At 47.9% G+C, this 16,522-nt stretch overlaps 1 protein-coding gene across 1 annotated transcript in view; it reads right to left on the bottom strand.

The window, feature by feature from the left end:
• Positions 1–365: 365 nt before the first annotated feature.
• LOC139275664 (POU class 2 homeobox associating-factor 2-like) overlaps positions 366–16,522 on the bottom strand; it is a 30,567-nt gene continuing 14,410 nt past the window's right edge. Inside the window, exons 3-5 of the mRNA XM_070892832.1 lie at positions 14,650–14,695; positions 13,452–13,759; positions 366–803 (exon numbers count right to left, since the gene is read on the bottom strand). Of these exons, the coding sequence (XP_070748933.1) occupies positions 366–803; positions 13,452–13,759; positions 14,650–14,695 (792 nt within the window). The remainder of the gene's footprint in view (positions 804–13,451; positions 13,760–14,649; positions 14,696–16,522) is intronic.

Here is a 16,522-nt window from a genome sequence, read left to right as displayed (position 1 = left end):
GATTTTGTAATTTGCCAAGTGTCTAATTTGTCCAGGAGTCCTGGGGTGCAATGGTACTGAGGGGATTCATTGCCACAAGCCACAGCTCACTTCCCTGTATTCTGAATAACCCCCAGATTTAATGTAGTTGAAATGACTGTCTATGTTACATATCCTCAGTTCTAACTAAACCATTTACTTCACATTCTATAGTTGCAACAGATACAGGCAACATCATTGTCCGACAATCCTTTTCCAATGCAAAATTGAAAGTTGATTAATTTTTGATTTTTTTCCCCTACAATAAGCACACTACAGCCTGAAAAAAAACAACTGCGACCCTTCATCTAGTGAGATTTTACAATTTAATGGCCAATCGGGACATTCTAATAGGTCCGCCTGACTTCATATAAAGGCCAGTTGGTGCTGGCATCCTCTTTTGGCCAGGTGGGCACATCGAGCATAGAAGTGGCTGATGTGTCAGAAGATTCTTCCGATGAGAGATGGACAACCTTGGCAGCCAACTCTGAGGCTACAGTCATGAATGGGGCACATCCATACGCAGAGGCGGCTTGGTAACTGGAGGCAAAATGCATCTCCTCCAGCGGGTGCAGAGGGTAGGGCTGGGACCCCGGGCTCGAGATGGCGTTGTTCCGGCTGGTGTTCCTGTACTGAGATGCAGAGGTGGAGTCAGGGCCAGGCAGAGAATGGTTGCTATGGTGAGGGGCTTGACAATTAGCCACAGTCGCCTGCATCTGCTGGAGGGAGTCACATATTGCATCGCCCTGGCTGATGCTATCTGCCACACTCTCCCACGAATCTCTCTACAGTTGAGAACAAAAAAGAAAGTAAATTTTAATACATACTGCTGAAGCTCATACTGCAATGGCTCCGTAGCAAACCTTATAAAGAACGAAAGACTTTCATTTCTATAGGGAGGTCGAGGAGGCGTCGGAGAGGCGGAGCAGCAGAGTCAGGAGACCTACAAGAGGCCAGCTGGTACAGCAGCAGCAGGCAAAAAAGAAGGTAGAAAGAAAGCAAAAGGCGACGTCACAGCCAAGGGGGTAGTGATTGGCTGGTGATTGGTGAGTAGCTTTTCTTACTTCTTTTCTTTATCAGTAAGTAATATTTAGCATTGTTGTGGCCAATTTAAGTTTATCTAGGGGTTAAGTCATGGCAGGAGAGCTCGGACACATGTTATGCTCCTCCTGTACTATGTGGGAAGTCAGGGACGCTTCTGATGTCCCTGACGACTACGTGTGCAGGAAGTGTATCCATCTGCAGCTCCTGACGGACTGTATTTCGGCACTGGAGCTGCGGGTGGATTCACTCTGGAGCATCCACGATGCTGAGAATGATGTGAATAGCACGTTTAGCGAGTTGGTCTTACCTCAGGTAAAAGGTACACAGCCAGATAGGGGATGGGTGACCAACAGGAAGAGCAGTGCAAGGAAGGTAGTGCAGGGGTCCCCTGCGGTCATCCCCCTGCAAAACAGATACACCGCTTTGGGTATTGTTGAGGGGGATGACTCATCAGGGGAGAGCAGCAGCAGCCAAATTCATGGCACCATGCGTGGCTCTGCTGCACAGGAGGGCAGGAAAAAGAGTGGAAGAGCTATACTGATAGGGGATTCGATTGTAAGGGGAATAGATAGGCGTTTCTGTGGCCACAACTGAGACTCCAGGATGGTATGTTGCCTCCCTGGTGCAAGGGTCAAGGATGTCTCAAAGCGGGTGCAGGACATTCTGAAAAGAGAGGGTGAACAGCCAGTTGTCATGGTGCATATAGGTACCAACGATGCAGGTAAAAAACGGGATGAGGTCCTATGAGACGAATTTAGGGAGCTAAGAGCTAAATTAACAAGTAGGACCTCAAAAGTAGTAATGTCAGGATTGCTACTAGTGCCACGTGCTGGTCAGAGTAGGAATCGCAGGATAGCTCAGATGAATACGTGGCTTGAGGAGTGGTGCAGCAGGGAGGGATTCAAATTCCTGGGACATTGGAACCAGTTCTGGGGGAGGTGGGGCCAGTACAAACCAGACGGTCTGCACCTGGGCAGGACCGGAACCAATGTCCTAGGGGGAGTGTTTGCTAGTGCTGTTGGGGAGGAGTTAAATTAACATGGCAGGAGGGTGGGAACCTTTTCAGGGAGACAGAGGGAAATAAAATGGAGGCAGAAGCAAAAGATAGAAAGAAGAATAGTAAAAGTGGAGGGCAGAGAAACCCAAGGCAAAAAACAAAAAGGGCCACATTACAGCAAAATTCTAAAGGGGCAAAGTGTGTTAAAAAGACAAGCCTGAAGGCTCTGTGCCTCAATGCGAGGAGTATTCGGAATAAGGTGGACGAATTAACTGCGCAGATAGCAGTTAATGGATATGATTTAATTGGCATCACGGAGACATGGCTCCAGGGTGACCAAGGCTGGGAACTCAACATCCAGGGGTATTCAACATTTAGGAACGATAGAGAGGAAAAGGAGGTGGGGTGGTGTTGCTGGTTAAAGAGGAAATTAATGCAATAGTAAGAAAGGACATTAGCCTGGATGATATGGAATCGGTATGGGTGGAGCTGCGGAATACCAAAGGGCTGAAAATGCTGGTGGGAGTTGTGTACAGACCACCAAACAGTAGCAGTCAGGTTGGGGACAGCATCAAACAAGAAATAAGGGATGTGTGCAATAAAGGTACAGCAGTTATCATGGGCGACTTTAATCTATATATTGATTGGGCTAACCAAACTGGTAGCAATGTGGTGGAGGAGGATTTCCTGGAGTGTATTAGGGATGGTTTTCGAGACCAATATGTCGAGGAACCAACTAGAGAGCTGGCCATTCTAGACTGGATGATGTGTAATGAGAAGGGACTAATTAGCAATCTTGTTGTGCGAGGCCCCTTGGGGAAGAGTGACCATAATATGGTAGAATTCTTTATTAAGATGGAGAGTGACACAGTTAATTCGGAAACTAGGGTCCTGAACTTAAGGAAAGCTAACTTCGACGGCATGAGGTGTGAATTTGGCTAGAATAGACTGGCAAAGGATACTTAAAGGTGGAAAAGCAATGGCAAATATTTAAAGATGGATGAACTTCAGCAATTGTACATCCCTGTCTGGACTAAAAATAAAACGAGGAAGGTGGCACAACCATGGCTAACAAGGGAAATTAAGGATAGTGTTTAAACCAAGGAAGAGGCATATGAATTGGCTTGAAAAAGCAACAAACCTGAGGACTGGGAGAAATTTAGAATTCAACAAAGGAGGAATAAGGGTTTAATTAAGAGGGGGAAAATAGAGTACGAGAGGAAGCTTGCAGGGAACATAAAAACTGACTGCAAAAGCTTCTATAAATATGTGAAGAGAAAAAGATTAGTGAAGACCAAACGTAGATCCCTTGCAGTCGGATTCAGGTGCATTTATAATGGGGAACAAAGAAATGGCAGACCAATTAAACAAATACTTTGATTCTGTCTTCATGAAGGAAGACACAAATAACTTTCCGTATGTACTAGGGGATAGTGGGTCTAGTGAGAAGGAGGAACTGAAAAATATCCTTATTAGGTGGGAAATTGTGCTGGGAAAATTGATGGGATTGAAGGCCGATAAATCCCTAGGGCCTGATAGGCTGCATCCCAGAGTACTTAAGAAAGTGGCGCGAGAAATAGTGGGTGCATTGGTGATCATTTTCCAACAGTCTATCGACACTGGATCAGTTCCAATGGACTGGAGGGTAGCTAATATAACACCACTTTTTAAAAAAGGAGGGAGAGAGATAATGGGTAATTATAGACCGGTTAGCCTGACATCAGTAGTGGGAAAAATGTTGGAATCAATCATTAAGACTGAAATAGCAGCGCATTTGGAAAGCAGTGACAGGATCGATCCAAGTCAGCATGGATTTATGAAAGGAAAATCATGCTTGACAAAGTTTCTGGAATTTTTTGAGGATGTAACTAGTAGAGTGGACAAGAAAGAACCAGTGGATGTGGTGTATTTGGACTTTCAAAAGGCTTTTGACAAGATCCCGCACAAGGGATTGATGTGCAAAATCAAAGCACATGGTATTGGGGGTAATGTACTGACGTGGATTGAGAACTGGTTGGCAGACAGGAAGCAGAGAGTCGGGATAAACGGGTCCTTTTCAGAATGGCAGGCAGTGACTAGTGGAGTGCCGCAGGGCTCAGTGCTGGGACCCCAGCTATTTACAATATACATTAACGATTTAGATGAAGGAATTGAGTGTAATATCTCCAAGTTTGCAGATGACTCTAAACTGGGTGCAGGTGTGAGCTATGAGGAGGACGCTAAGAGGCTGCAGGGTGACTTGGACAGGTTAGGTGAGTGGGCAAATGCATGGCAGATGCAGTATAATGTGGATAAATGTGAGGTTATCCATTTTGGGGGCAAAAACACGAAGGCAGAATATTATCTGAATGGCGGCAGATTAGGAAAAGGGGAGGTGCAACGAGACCTGGGTGTCATGGTTCATCAGTCATTGAAAGTTGGCATGCAGGTACAGCAGGCGGTGAAGAAGGCAAATGGTATGTTGGCTTTCATAGCTAGGGGATTTGAGTATAGGAGCAGGGAGGTCTTACTGTAGTTGTACAGGGCCTTGGTGAGGCTTCACCTGGAATATTGTGTTCAGTTTTCGTCTCTCAATCTGAGGAAGGACGTTCTTGCTATTGAGGGAGTGCAGCGAAGGTTCACCAGACTGATTCCAGGGATGGCTGGACTGATATATGAGGAGAAACTGGATCAACTGGGCCTTTATTCACTGGAGTTTAGAAGGATGAGAGGGAATCTCATAGAAACATATAAGATTCTGACGGGACTGGACAGGTTAGATGCGGGAAGAATGTTCCTGATGTTGGGAATGTCCAGAACCAGGGGACATAGTCTTAGGATAAGGGGTAGGCCATTTAAGACTGAGATGAGGAGAAACTTCTTCACTCAGAGAGTTGTTAATCTGTGGAATTCCCTGTTGCAGGGAGTTGTTGATGCCAGTTCATTAGATATATTCAAGAGGGAGTCAGATATGGCCCTTACGGCTAAAGGGATCAAGGGGTACGGAGAGAAAGCAGGAAAGGGGTACTGAGGGAATGATCAGCCATGATCTTATTGAATGGCGGTGCAGGCTTGAAGGGCCGAATGGCCTACTCCTACATCTATTTTCTATGTTTCTATGTTTCTATAGCGCCTTTCACGATCACCGTACATCCCAAAGCACTTTACAGCCAATGAAGTACTTCTTTGAGTGTAGTCACTGTTGTAATGTGGGAAGCGCAGCCACCAATTTGCACACAGCAAGTTCCCACAAACAGCAATGTGATAATGACCAGATAATCTGTTTTTGTGATGTTGATTGAGGGATAAATATCGGTCAGGTTGCCGAAGATACGCTTCCATCAAATGTTATGGGTTGTCTCAAAAACCCAAACATATAAACCTGTGACTGTTGACAGTGTTAGTGGATGAATACTTAGGGGGGAGTTTTAACCCCCCAACACACAATGGGCGGGGGAGGGAGGAGAGGGTTAAAAATTTACGGTCGCGTAACGTGATCCCACCCTTCCAGCCGCCATTTTTACGCCGGCCGGTTGCATGCCGTGTCTCTGCCCCACCGTGGCGAGGCGGGACACCTCATTATAATATTTAAATCAGGCACCCACAGTGCAGTTGGGGAGCATGATTTAAATTTAACGCAGCCAGATTTTCCCAGGTTGGGGAAACCCTGCAGCTAAATGGAGAGGCAGCAGCCCGATCTAGCAGGTAAGTGCATTTTATAGCACTGCTTGTGGGTCAGGAGGAGCATGAGCAGTGCCCCCCCCAGCTGCCCCCCCCAACCCCGTCTCCTCCACCAACCCCCCCACCGTGCCAACCCCCCACCACTCCCCCGCACCGCCCTGGTCCCCCCCCCACCCCCGGGCCTCTCAAGCAAATCTTCTGTCGATCGCAGCCTCTACTCACTGCCGCGCTTGGCCAGCCCCTCCCCCACCATGGCCTGTGATCTTTGCCTTCCTCCCTCCCTCTTCGCTGCCATGCTCCCTGCCCCTCCACACCAGACCCGATCTTTTCCGAATGGTCCCTGGCTGCGATCTTCTACCTTCTACATTAAATTCGGCAGGTCCTGCACGTTCCCTGGATTGCAGGGCAATCCCCCCAACTACCCCCACCGCGGGGCGGATTAACCACGGGGCGGACTAACCACGGGGCGGATGGAGCTGCAGCCCCAAGCCCACCAAAGAACATAGCCCCACCAAATAAATGTTGGGAAAAAAAAAAGACCTCCCAAATAGGCTGAATAGAATAGACAATAAAAGAGGAAAAACAAGACCGAGGAAAATATTCTTTATTGACCTAACATGTACATACCTATTTTTGCAGAGACAAGATCTTTACTGTTTATCTGTGTTATTAACGTGTTATTATATAATATATTTAATATATAAAATATATCATATAGTATAAGTTCACTGTAGTAATTTGTTATTATATTTATGCATTTGATTTAGTTGTTTCAGGTCAGACCAACTATTACAGTCATAACCAGCCCAAAACATAATTACAGCCCATTTGGATCAGTTTTCCCCAGGCCCATCAGGCTCTTAATTCGGCCCTGCTCCCCTCTCCCCCCCCCCACCCCCCACCCCACACCCCACCCCACTCCACCCCGTTCCCTCCCCGCCTCCCCTTATATATTGGGCCCTTTGGTTTCTAGTAGCATAGCAGAAGTGTTCTGTCATACTGATTCTGTGCAACTTTACTCAACAGAACATATTAAAACTTGCTTTATCCTGAGGGTGGAATATGGTGAAGGGACCTCTTTAAACACAACAGTCAGGATATTACAGTTTGTGCTATTAATTAATGAACATAAGGAATGGGTGCTAGCCGTGGCTCAGTGGGTAGAACTCTCGCCTCTGAGTCAGAAGGTTGTGGGTTCAAGTCCCACTCCAGGGACTTGAGCGCATAATCCAGGCTGATACTCCAGTGCAGCACTGAGGGAGTGCCACACTGTCGGAGGTGCTGTCTTTCAGATGAGGTGTTAAACCAAGCCCCAGTCTGCTCTCTCAAGTGGATGAAAAAGATTCTATGGTACTGCTTCGAAGAAGAGCAGGGGAGTTATCACCAGTGATCTGGCCAATATCTATTTCTCAATCAACATAACAAAAACAGAGTATCTGATCATTATCACATTGCTGTTTGTGGGAGCTTGCTTGTGTTCAAATTGGCTGCCGTGTTTCCCACATTGCAACAGTGACTAAACTCCAAAAGTACTTCATTGGCTGTAAAGTGCTTTGGGATGTCTGGTGGTCTCGAAAGGCGCTATATAAATTCAAGTCTTTCTTATTTTGAACATTCAATGCATGAGATGTTAACTTGTTTATATTAAATGGGATCACATCTACATTTAATTGTAAAATAATACCATACAAATGCATTGAGCACCTAGATGTCAATCCAATGCAATTTCTAAACATATATTTGAAGAGGAAACTGAATTGAGAACTTCTAAGAAAACCCCTTTGGATTACTTTACATTATTTGATTTACCAAACATTATCACAATAAAAGCTTTTTTCATAAAAATCTCATCAATATTTAGTAGCAAAGATTTTGATTGATCTCCCCAATAGTTAAGTTGGTTTAAGGCAATGAACAGACTAAGCCATGCAAGCTGGTAAGTCCCAGGTTCAATTTCTTGTCTGTCTTGAGTTAAGTCATGATGTAGTTCGGGATCTGGAATATTAGGTCCGTCATTGAAACACCTGTGAACTCATCCCTTTTTGGCGTGGAAGCAAGTCATCCTCGCTTCGAGGAGCTGCCTATGATAATGAAGAGATTTCATCCAGGGTACGGTAGCATAGTGGTTATGTTACTGGACTAGTAATCCAGAGGTCTGCACTAACGAGACATGAGTTCAAATTAAATTCAGTTAATTAACTGGAATGAAAAAGGCACTACTAGTAATGGTGACCATGTTGTAAACCTATCTGGTTCACGAACGTCCTTTAGGGAAGAAAATCTGGCCGATATGTTGTTGTAGAGCCACCTAGCAGACTACTGATGTAATAACAATAAAGCCATGTGCTATGCACAGTTCTTATCCGGCAGCCATGTTGTGAAGATGTGTGTATTTACTGTGCCTCATGATATCACATATATGACTCCAGACCCACAGCAATGTGATTGACCCTTAAAAGCCACTCAGTTGTACCAAACTGCTACAAAGAAGATGCACTGCAATGGTTCAAGAAGGTGGCTTACCACCACCTTCTCATGGCAATAGCTGCTGAATGAATAGCAATAACAAATAGTGCAAGCGGGGCAATTGTACATTAGTTAGGATGGGGAAACATTGACCAGGGTTCTTGCTCCTGACTCCCATCCACTGACCCCTGCTGGTGTGGCTATCACTTCAGGATAGAATTTGGGCTTGTGTGCCATGTCTCTGTGGTCGCTTAGTCCAATAATTGTCAGGGTTCACGTGAAAAATAACTACTGAGAGGTGACTGGCTGCCGTGAACAGTACTCCAACAAGGAGTCAACACATTCAGGAGGAGGGATGCTGTAAAGAAATACATTAATTTCATCTTTGAAGCCATTCTGCACATTAAAACTAGGGCCAACAGATATAAGATAGTCACTAATAATTGCAATAATGAATTAAGGAGAAACATCTTTACCCAGAGAGTGGTTAGAATGTGGAACTCGCTGCCACAGGGAGTGGCTGAAGCAAACAGCATAGATGCCTTTGAGGGGAAGCGCGATAAAGACATGAGGGAGACAGGAATGAGGGAATTGCAGATATGGGTTAGCTGAAGAGGGGTGGGGGGAAGGAGGCTCATATGGAGCATAAACACCAACTTGGATCAGTTGGGCCAAATGGCCTGTTTCGGTGGTGTAAATTCTACCGAATTCTAGTTGCTTACATTTCTTCAACTGTTGATTGTAAAGGCTCAGTTATTCCTTTGGTGTGGTTTCTGGCTTCAATAGTGACTGTGCACCAACAGCTGGCCACCTGACGACTCAAGGCAGGATGAGCAAGATCTTCTGCTTGGCAATCAATAATATTTCTCAGGAAAATATTTGAATATGTCTGCTACTGCACTGCAGTGAACAGGTGTGCAGCTCTTTGAAGGTGAAGTGCCAACTCGGGTATAAAGTGTTACGCTGTATATATATACACTATCAGAGCCGATTCACTCGTGCCAAATATTGCAATGCTTGTGGCTGTCTAGATTATATTGAAGGAGGTACTGTATATCTAATAATACTTGGTGATTTTGCTTGGGGCTGTTAACGATTCTTAGTCAGGTACGTACTCACATTTAAAAAACTGTTACAACAAATATTCTTATTATCAGCTACATGTTAAGCAGTTACTACATTACAACAGTGACTACACTCCAAAAGTGCATCCGGGAGGGCGCTGAGCACCTCGAGTCTCATGGTCGAGCGCATGCAGAAACCAAGCGCAGGCAGCGGAAGGAGCGTGCGGCAAACCTGTCCCACCCTCCCTTACCCTCAACGACTATCTGTCCCACCTGTGACAGGGACTGTGGTTCTCGTATTGGACTGTTCAGCCACCGAAGGACTCATGTTAATAGTGGAAGCAAGTCTTCCTCGATTCCGAGGGACTGCCTACGATGATGATGATCACACTCCAAAAGTACTTCATTGGCTGTAAAGTGCTTTGAGACGTCCGGTGGTCGTGAAAGACGCTATAAAAATCCAAGTCTTTCTTTCTTTCTAAGCCAAGAAACTCCATGCTTTTTTCGCTGCTCCTCCACTCTCAAGGGCTTATTTCGACACCTTTGTACCTTTGAGTTGCCGTGCGTTTTTTCTGCATTAGAATTTTCGGCATCATTCTGCGCCATTTTTTTGGCCTATGCTGTTTTTTTGGAGCAGACTAAAATCTGCAAATTTCACCAAAGTTTCTGTGCCATCCTAAATTAAGTACGGACGATTTTTTTTTAGTTCCTGATTTTTTGATATAACTGGGGCTTCCGGATGCACCATTTCTAGCCAGTTAAGCGAGGCCAACTAGGATTTTTTCAAAAACGGCGCACTGCACCATTTTCAAAAAACCTTACCTGAGCTTAAGAAAATCGACACAGAGAAGACGCCATGGTTTTATTAGAGCCATTCAGCCCAGGATAGCAGCAATAGGGGGCAGGGGGGCCATTTGGCCCAGGATAGCAGTGGCAGGGGGCCACTTGGCCCAGGATAGCAGCGGCAGGGGGCCACTTGGCCTGGGATAGCAGCGGCAGTGGGCCATTTGGCCCGGGATAGCAGCGGCAGGGGGCCATTTGGCCTGGGATAGCAGCGGCAGTGGGGCCATTTGGCCCAGGATAGCAGCGGCAGTGGGGCCATTTGGCCCGGGATAGCAGCGGCAGTGGGCCATTTGGCCTGGGATAGCAGCGGCAGGGGGCCACTTGGCCCGGGATAGCAGCGGCAGTGGGGCCATTTGGCCCGGGATAGCTGCGGCAGGGGGCCACTTGGCCCGGGATAGCAGCGGCAGTGGGGCCATTTGGCCCAGGATAGCAGCGGCAGGGGGCCATTTGGCCTGGGATAGCAGCGGCAGGGGGCCACTTGGCCCGGGATAGCAGCGGCAGTGGGGCCATTTGGCCTGGAATAGCAGCGGCAGTGGGGCCATTTGGCCTGGGATAGCAGCGGCTGGAGGCCATTTGGCCTGGGATAGCAGCAGCAGGGGGCCATTTGGCCTGGGATAGCAGCGGCAGGGGGCCATTTGGCCTGGGATAGCAGCGGCAGGGGGCCATTTGGCCCGGGATAGCAGCGGCAGGGGGCCATTTGGCCCGGGATAGCAGCAGCAGGGGGCCATTTGGCCCGGGATAGCAGCGGCTGGAGGCCACTTGGCCCGGGATAGCAGCGGCAGTGGGGCCATTTGGCCCGGGATAGCAGCGGCAGTGGGGCCATTTGGCCCAGGATAGCAGCGGCAGGGGGCCATTTGGCCTGGGATAGCAGCGGCAGGGGGCCACTTGGCCCGGGATAGCAGCGGCAGGGGGCCATTTGGCCTGGGATAGCAGCGGCAGGGGGCCACTTGGCCCAGGATAGCAGTGGCAGGGGGCCACTTGGCCCAGGATAGCAGCGGCAGGGGGCCACTTGGCCTGGGATAGCAGCGGCAGTGGGCCATTTGGCCCGGGATAGCAGCGGCAGGGGGCCATTTGGCCTGGGATAGCAGCGGCTGGAGGCCATTTGGCCTGGGATAGCAGCAGCAGGGGGCCATTTGGCCTGGGATAGCAGCGGCTGGAGGCCATTTGGCCCGGGATAGCAGCGGCAGGGGGCCATTTGGCCTGGGATAGCAGCGGCAGGGGGCCATTTGGCCCAGGATAGCAGCAGCAGGGGGCCATTTGGCCCGGGATAGCAGCAGCAGGGGGCCATTTGGCCCGGGATAGCAGCAGCTGGAGGCCATTTGGCCCGGGATAGCAGCGGCAGGGAGCCATTTGGCCTAGGATAGCAGCAGCAGGGGGCCATTTGGCCCAGGATAGCAGCGGCAGGGGGCCATTTGGCCTGGGATAGCAGCGGCAGGGAGCCATTTGGCCCGGGATAGCAGCGGCAGGGGGCCATTTGGCCTGGGATAGCAGCGGCACTGGGGCTCTACAAAAAGCGGTAACCTAATGTGTGATTGTGTTTGAAATGACTTTCATTTTATTCGGCCTGTTTCACCTAAAATTAAAGAACTAGACATTGCAGAGTATGATAGTTTCACTACACTCTTCCAATAAACAGAAGTGAAGGGATCTTGGCAATGGCAGTATGTACCTGCATCTGTCTTGCTGCATCTTGTATGTTTCACTTTGCAGCCTCAGCTCTCCAGTGCATCCCTCGTTGCCCTGGCAACCTCAGTTTTTCGGTGCTGACCTTAAGCTCCACCCACAGAGCGTAAGGACAATCTGCACCGCTCCAAAATGAAAGTTTATTCCGGCGAAACTTGGAACTTTTTTTTTAGCGCAGTCGGCCACTAAAAAATCGGACACACCTTTACAGCTGTGCCAAAAATTGGCCATGTGGAAAATTGGCCCCTTAGAGTCATAGAAATTTACAGCACGGAAGGAGGCCATTTCAGCCGATCGTGTCCACGCCGGCCGACCAAAAGCTACCCAGCCTAATCCCACTTTCCAGCTCTCGGTCCGTTGCCCTGTAGGTTACGGCACTTCAAGTGCACATCCAAGTATTTTTTAAATGCGATGAGGGTTTCTGCCTCTACCACCCTTTCAGGCAGTGAGTTCCAGACCCCCACCACACTCTGGGTGAAGAAATTTCCCCTCAAATCTCCTCTAAACCTCTCCCCAATTACTTTAAATCGATGCCCCCTGGTTGTTGACCCTTCTGCCAAGGGAAACAGGTCCTTCCTATCCATTCTATCCAGTCCCCTCATAATTTTATACACCTCATTCAGGTCTCCCCTCAGCTTCCTCAGTCCCAAAGAAAACAGACCCAGCATCTCCAATCTTTCCTCACAACGAAAATTCTCCAGTCCAGGCAACATTCTTTATCCCTTTTGCAGAAAATGATTGCCCATGTCGTTCTTGACTTTTTTCTGCTCCGTCCACCCCTCCCAGGGTTAATCTTACTCCAGCTTGACTAGCACTAACCTCTCTGCTACAGGTGACATTGCCAAGTATCATCACAGCGGCCTTAATTCAGACACGGTTCTCGGGAATTTGCTCCAAATGAACTTATTCCAATCGAGACCGTATGGATATGATGGTGGAATTTTCTGATTTCTCTCACTCAGTTTTGTAACAGGCTGTTTTATATAAATCATGCGCCATCAGGTGCTCACTGCATTAAGTCAAAAGCACTAGTCGTGTAAGTTAGTTATGTCTTATAGACTGGGGGCAGTGTGTACGGCGAGGACAGGCTGGTGGAGGACTTTTACCTTACAGATGTTTACCGTAAGGCCATTGCTTTTGTACGCCTCAGTAAATACGTCGATTATGTCCTGGAGTTCAGCCTCTGTATGCGCGCAGACGCAGGCGTCGTCCGCGTACTGTAGCTCGACAACAGAGTAATACAAGCATATAGTGTAGAAAGAACACAAACTGAATGGCCTCTAACTACAATACAAATAATGTCTGATATGTTATTGATGTCCGAGCACCAGGAGTCACCAGCACATTTAGAATATTATATTTATCAAAGCATTAAGGTGCTGAGCATCATAACTGCACCAATTTTTCTCCACTTCGATTCCTTAATTACAATAGAGCTGGAGCTCCTGAAATTCAGTAAGGACGCCTGAATGAACTCCTAGTTCCAGAAGCAGGGATCTAAAAATCGAATAAGTCCAAAAGACACTCATATGCACAATGTGGCATTGCAGTTTCTGGCCTGAGTTTTCCAGTAAGAAGCCACTCAGTCCAAGTACAAATCCAAATGGCTTTAGTCAATCTCGAGGCTTATCGGAATCGGTCAGCCACTAACGCGAAGGAAGGTAAGTCATACGTACCAGCAGGAAATGCGATGACTCGTTGGGAAAAGGAGGAATGAGAGGTGGGAGAGCCTGAGGCGTGAAAATGGAACTTGCCCCGGATGGGAAGGCTGATGTGCGATAGTCTCCAAATGTCTCTGCAAGGTACGGATCGAACAGAGGCTGGTACCCAGAGACTGCTGGTGGGTCAGAGCCAAGGGACTTGCTGCCCAGAGAAGATGAGTATACATCTGCTGTGTACTGTTTAGACGGATGGCAATGCGACAGCTCCGAATCTGATAGATAGGGCCTTCGTACACCATAGTAACCAGGTATTACATGGGAACCTGTTCAAAAATAAATGAGTTGTGCTGTTACTCATGGCAGCTCAGCCAGTGAAATTCAAAATTAATAACCATTGCAAAGCCTGCTTAAGTGGATGGCATTTTAAGGGGATCATTGGCTAAATGAGTCACTGATGAAATGAACTATTAGTTCAGGAAATCACTGGTTATGGGAATTATTCGTTGAGAGAATCAAAACACTCAATCCATTGCAGAGGGGTCAACAACCAGGGGGCATAAATTTAAAGTAATTGGGAGAAGGTTTAGAGGGGATTTGAGGGGAGATTTCTTCACCTAGAGGATGTTAGGGGTCTGGAACTCACTGCCTGAAAGGATGGTAGAGGCAGAAAGCCTCACCACATTTAAAAAATGCTTGGATGTGCACTTGAAGTGCCGTAACCTACAGGGCTATGGACCAAGGGTTGGAAAGTGGGATTAGGCTGGGTAGCTCTTGGTCGGCCGGCATGGACACCATTGAGTCGTTACCAAGTTTCATCCATCAAACTCAACTCTCCTTTAACTGCAAATCACTGACACCTAGCTAGCAAAAGCATGTTGGTATTCAAATAAGGTGTGACTGAACACAAGACTATTAATCTCCTGGCACTGTCTCATTGTATTTTCTTAATATATTTTTTTGTTTGTGTGAAGGGTTAGTCACCCTCATGAAGAGTCTGTTAAAATCCCTGAGTTTTGTTTATTGGTATTTCTAATCATAGAATGGTTACAGCACGGAAGGAGGCCATTCGGCCCATCGAGCCCGTGCCGGCTCTCTGCAAGAGCACTTCAGCTAGTCCCACTCCCCCGCCCTTTCCCCGTAGCCCTACAAATGTTTTTCGTTCAGGCGCTTATCCAGCTCCCTTTGGAAATATTTGGCAGAAAATCTCACTTACCAGACATCTGGACATAAGATGGCGGTTGCGAAGAGTTAGTTCCGGACTAAAAGAGAAAGGAGGGAGAAAAAAAGGTTTAATTTTAAACGTCATCAGTGGTGTCTTCATTGTAATCGATCAATTTTTTTTTTTTATTGGGTTGAGTGCGACGCTAGCATGGCCGGTATTTATGGCCCATCCCGAATTGCCCTCGAGAGCTGCTTTCTTGAACCGCTGCAGTCCATGGGGTGAAGGTACTCCCACAGGGCTGACTTTTTTGTAGTGGTTGGGTACAACTGAGTGGCTCGCTGGGCCATTTCAGGGGGCAGTTAAGAGTCAACCACATTGCTGTGGGGTCTGGAGTCACATATAGGCCAGACTGGGTAAGGGCGGCAGATTTCCTTCCCTAAACGACATTAGTGAACCCGATGGGTTTTTACAACAATCCGATAGTTTCATAGTCACCATTACTGATTTATTAAAAAACTGAATTTAAATTTCCCAGCTGCCATGGTGGGATTTGAACTCATATCTCCAGATTTCTGGATTACTAATCCAGTAACATAACCACTATGCTACCGTACCCTTAAAAAAGTAATATAAGGCATCACCTTGGCAAAGTCTACCAGTGCTTCCATTTACTACTCCGCAACACCGTTGTGACTTTTATGCTTTGAACTGAGAAATTCCTAATCTCACGATCCCAGGAGTAAGTGCGGCCAAAGGTGGGCACTCCGCCTGCTCCCCCCCCCAAAGCAAGGGGAAACTGGCGGATAGTTCAACTTGACATATTCTTCGGCAACTTCCTTCCAGACAGATCAGGCCAAGCCAGCCCAGCTCGAGAAAGACATGTAAAGTCCATAAAAAAAAGGCAGACCTGGTAAAAGGTTAGAAATTAGTTCCGGGGCTGATGGTCGCTATTCTCGCCCAAATGAGCACTAGAGGAAATCAAACACAGCCGGAGACGACCTTATGGACGGTTTATGCGCTCCGCCCCATCCCCCTCTCACACAGTAATTCCTATGTAAATTTATGACCAACAGGATTTGCATACTGCAGCAGTTAGTGTGTTTGGAGGCTGCAGGCTGAGCCCGAGGAGTTGTGGCTGGTTATTTGCCACAAGTGTTCGGGACAGCATAAGGAAAATAAACCATTATCTGGTCGAGGCAATTTTAGGCCATAATCAGTCATCGGGAAAGCTGCACTTTGTATCAGAGGCAGCTGCTCTCTGGCTTTATCTCTGCCCCCGATAGCACGGCAGGAAAAAACTGAAGCGATAATGGTACAACATTACTTCTCGAAGTCCCGCTCACCCATCACCCGCTGCGCTCGCTGCCCCGTGTCCTAACTCGCACCAAGTCCCGCTCACCCATCACCCCCTGTGTTCGCTGTCACGTGTCCTAACTCGCACCGAGTCCCGCTCACCCATCACCCCCTGTGCTCGCTGCCCCGTGTCCTAACTCGCACCAAGTCCCGCTCACCCATCACCCCCTGTGTTCGCTGCCACGTGTCCTAACTCGCACCGAGTCCCGCTCACCCATCACCCCCTGTGCATGCTGCCCCGTGTCCTAACTCCCACCAAGTCCCGCTCACCCATCACCCCCTGTGTTCGCTGCCACGTGTCCTAACTCGCACCAAGTCCCGCTCACCCATCACCCGCTGCGCTCGCTGACCTACATTGGCGTCCGGTTAAACAACACCTCGATTTCAACATTGTCATCCTTGTTTACAAGTTCCTCCATGGCCTCACCCCTCCCTATCTCTGTAATCTCCTCCAACCCTACAACACCCCGAGATGTCTGCGCTCCTCTAATTCTGCCCTCTTGAGCATCCCTGATTATAATCGCTCAACCATTGATGGCCGTGCCTTCTGTTGCCTGGGCCCCAAGCTCTG

Source organism: Pristiophorus japonicus, chromosome 11 (assembly GCF_044704955.1).
Source record: "Pristiophorus japonicus isolate sPriJap1 chromosome 11, sPriJap1.hap1, whole genome shotgun sequence".
NCBI lineage: Eukaryota > Metazoa > Chordata > Chondrichthyes > Pristiophoridae > Pristiophorus > Pristiophorus japonicus.
The sequence above is the reverse complement of the archived record's forward strand: the minus strand, read 5'-3'. Positions and strand labels throughout refer to the sequence as shown.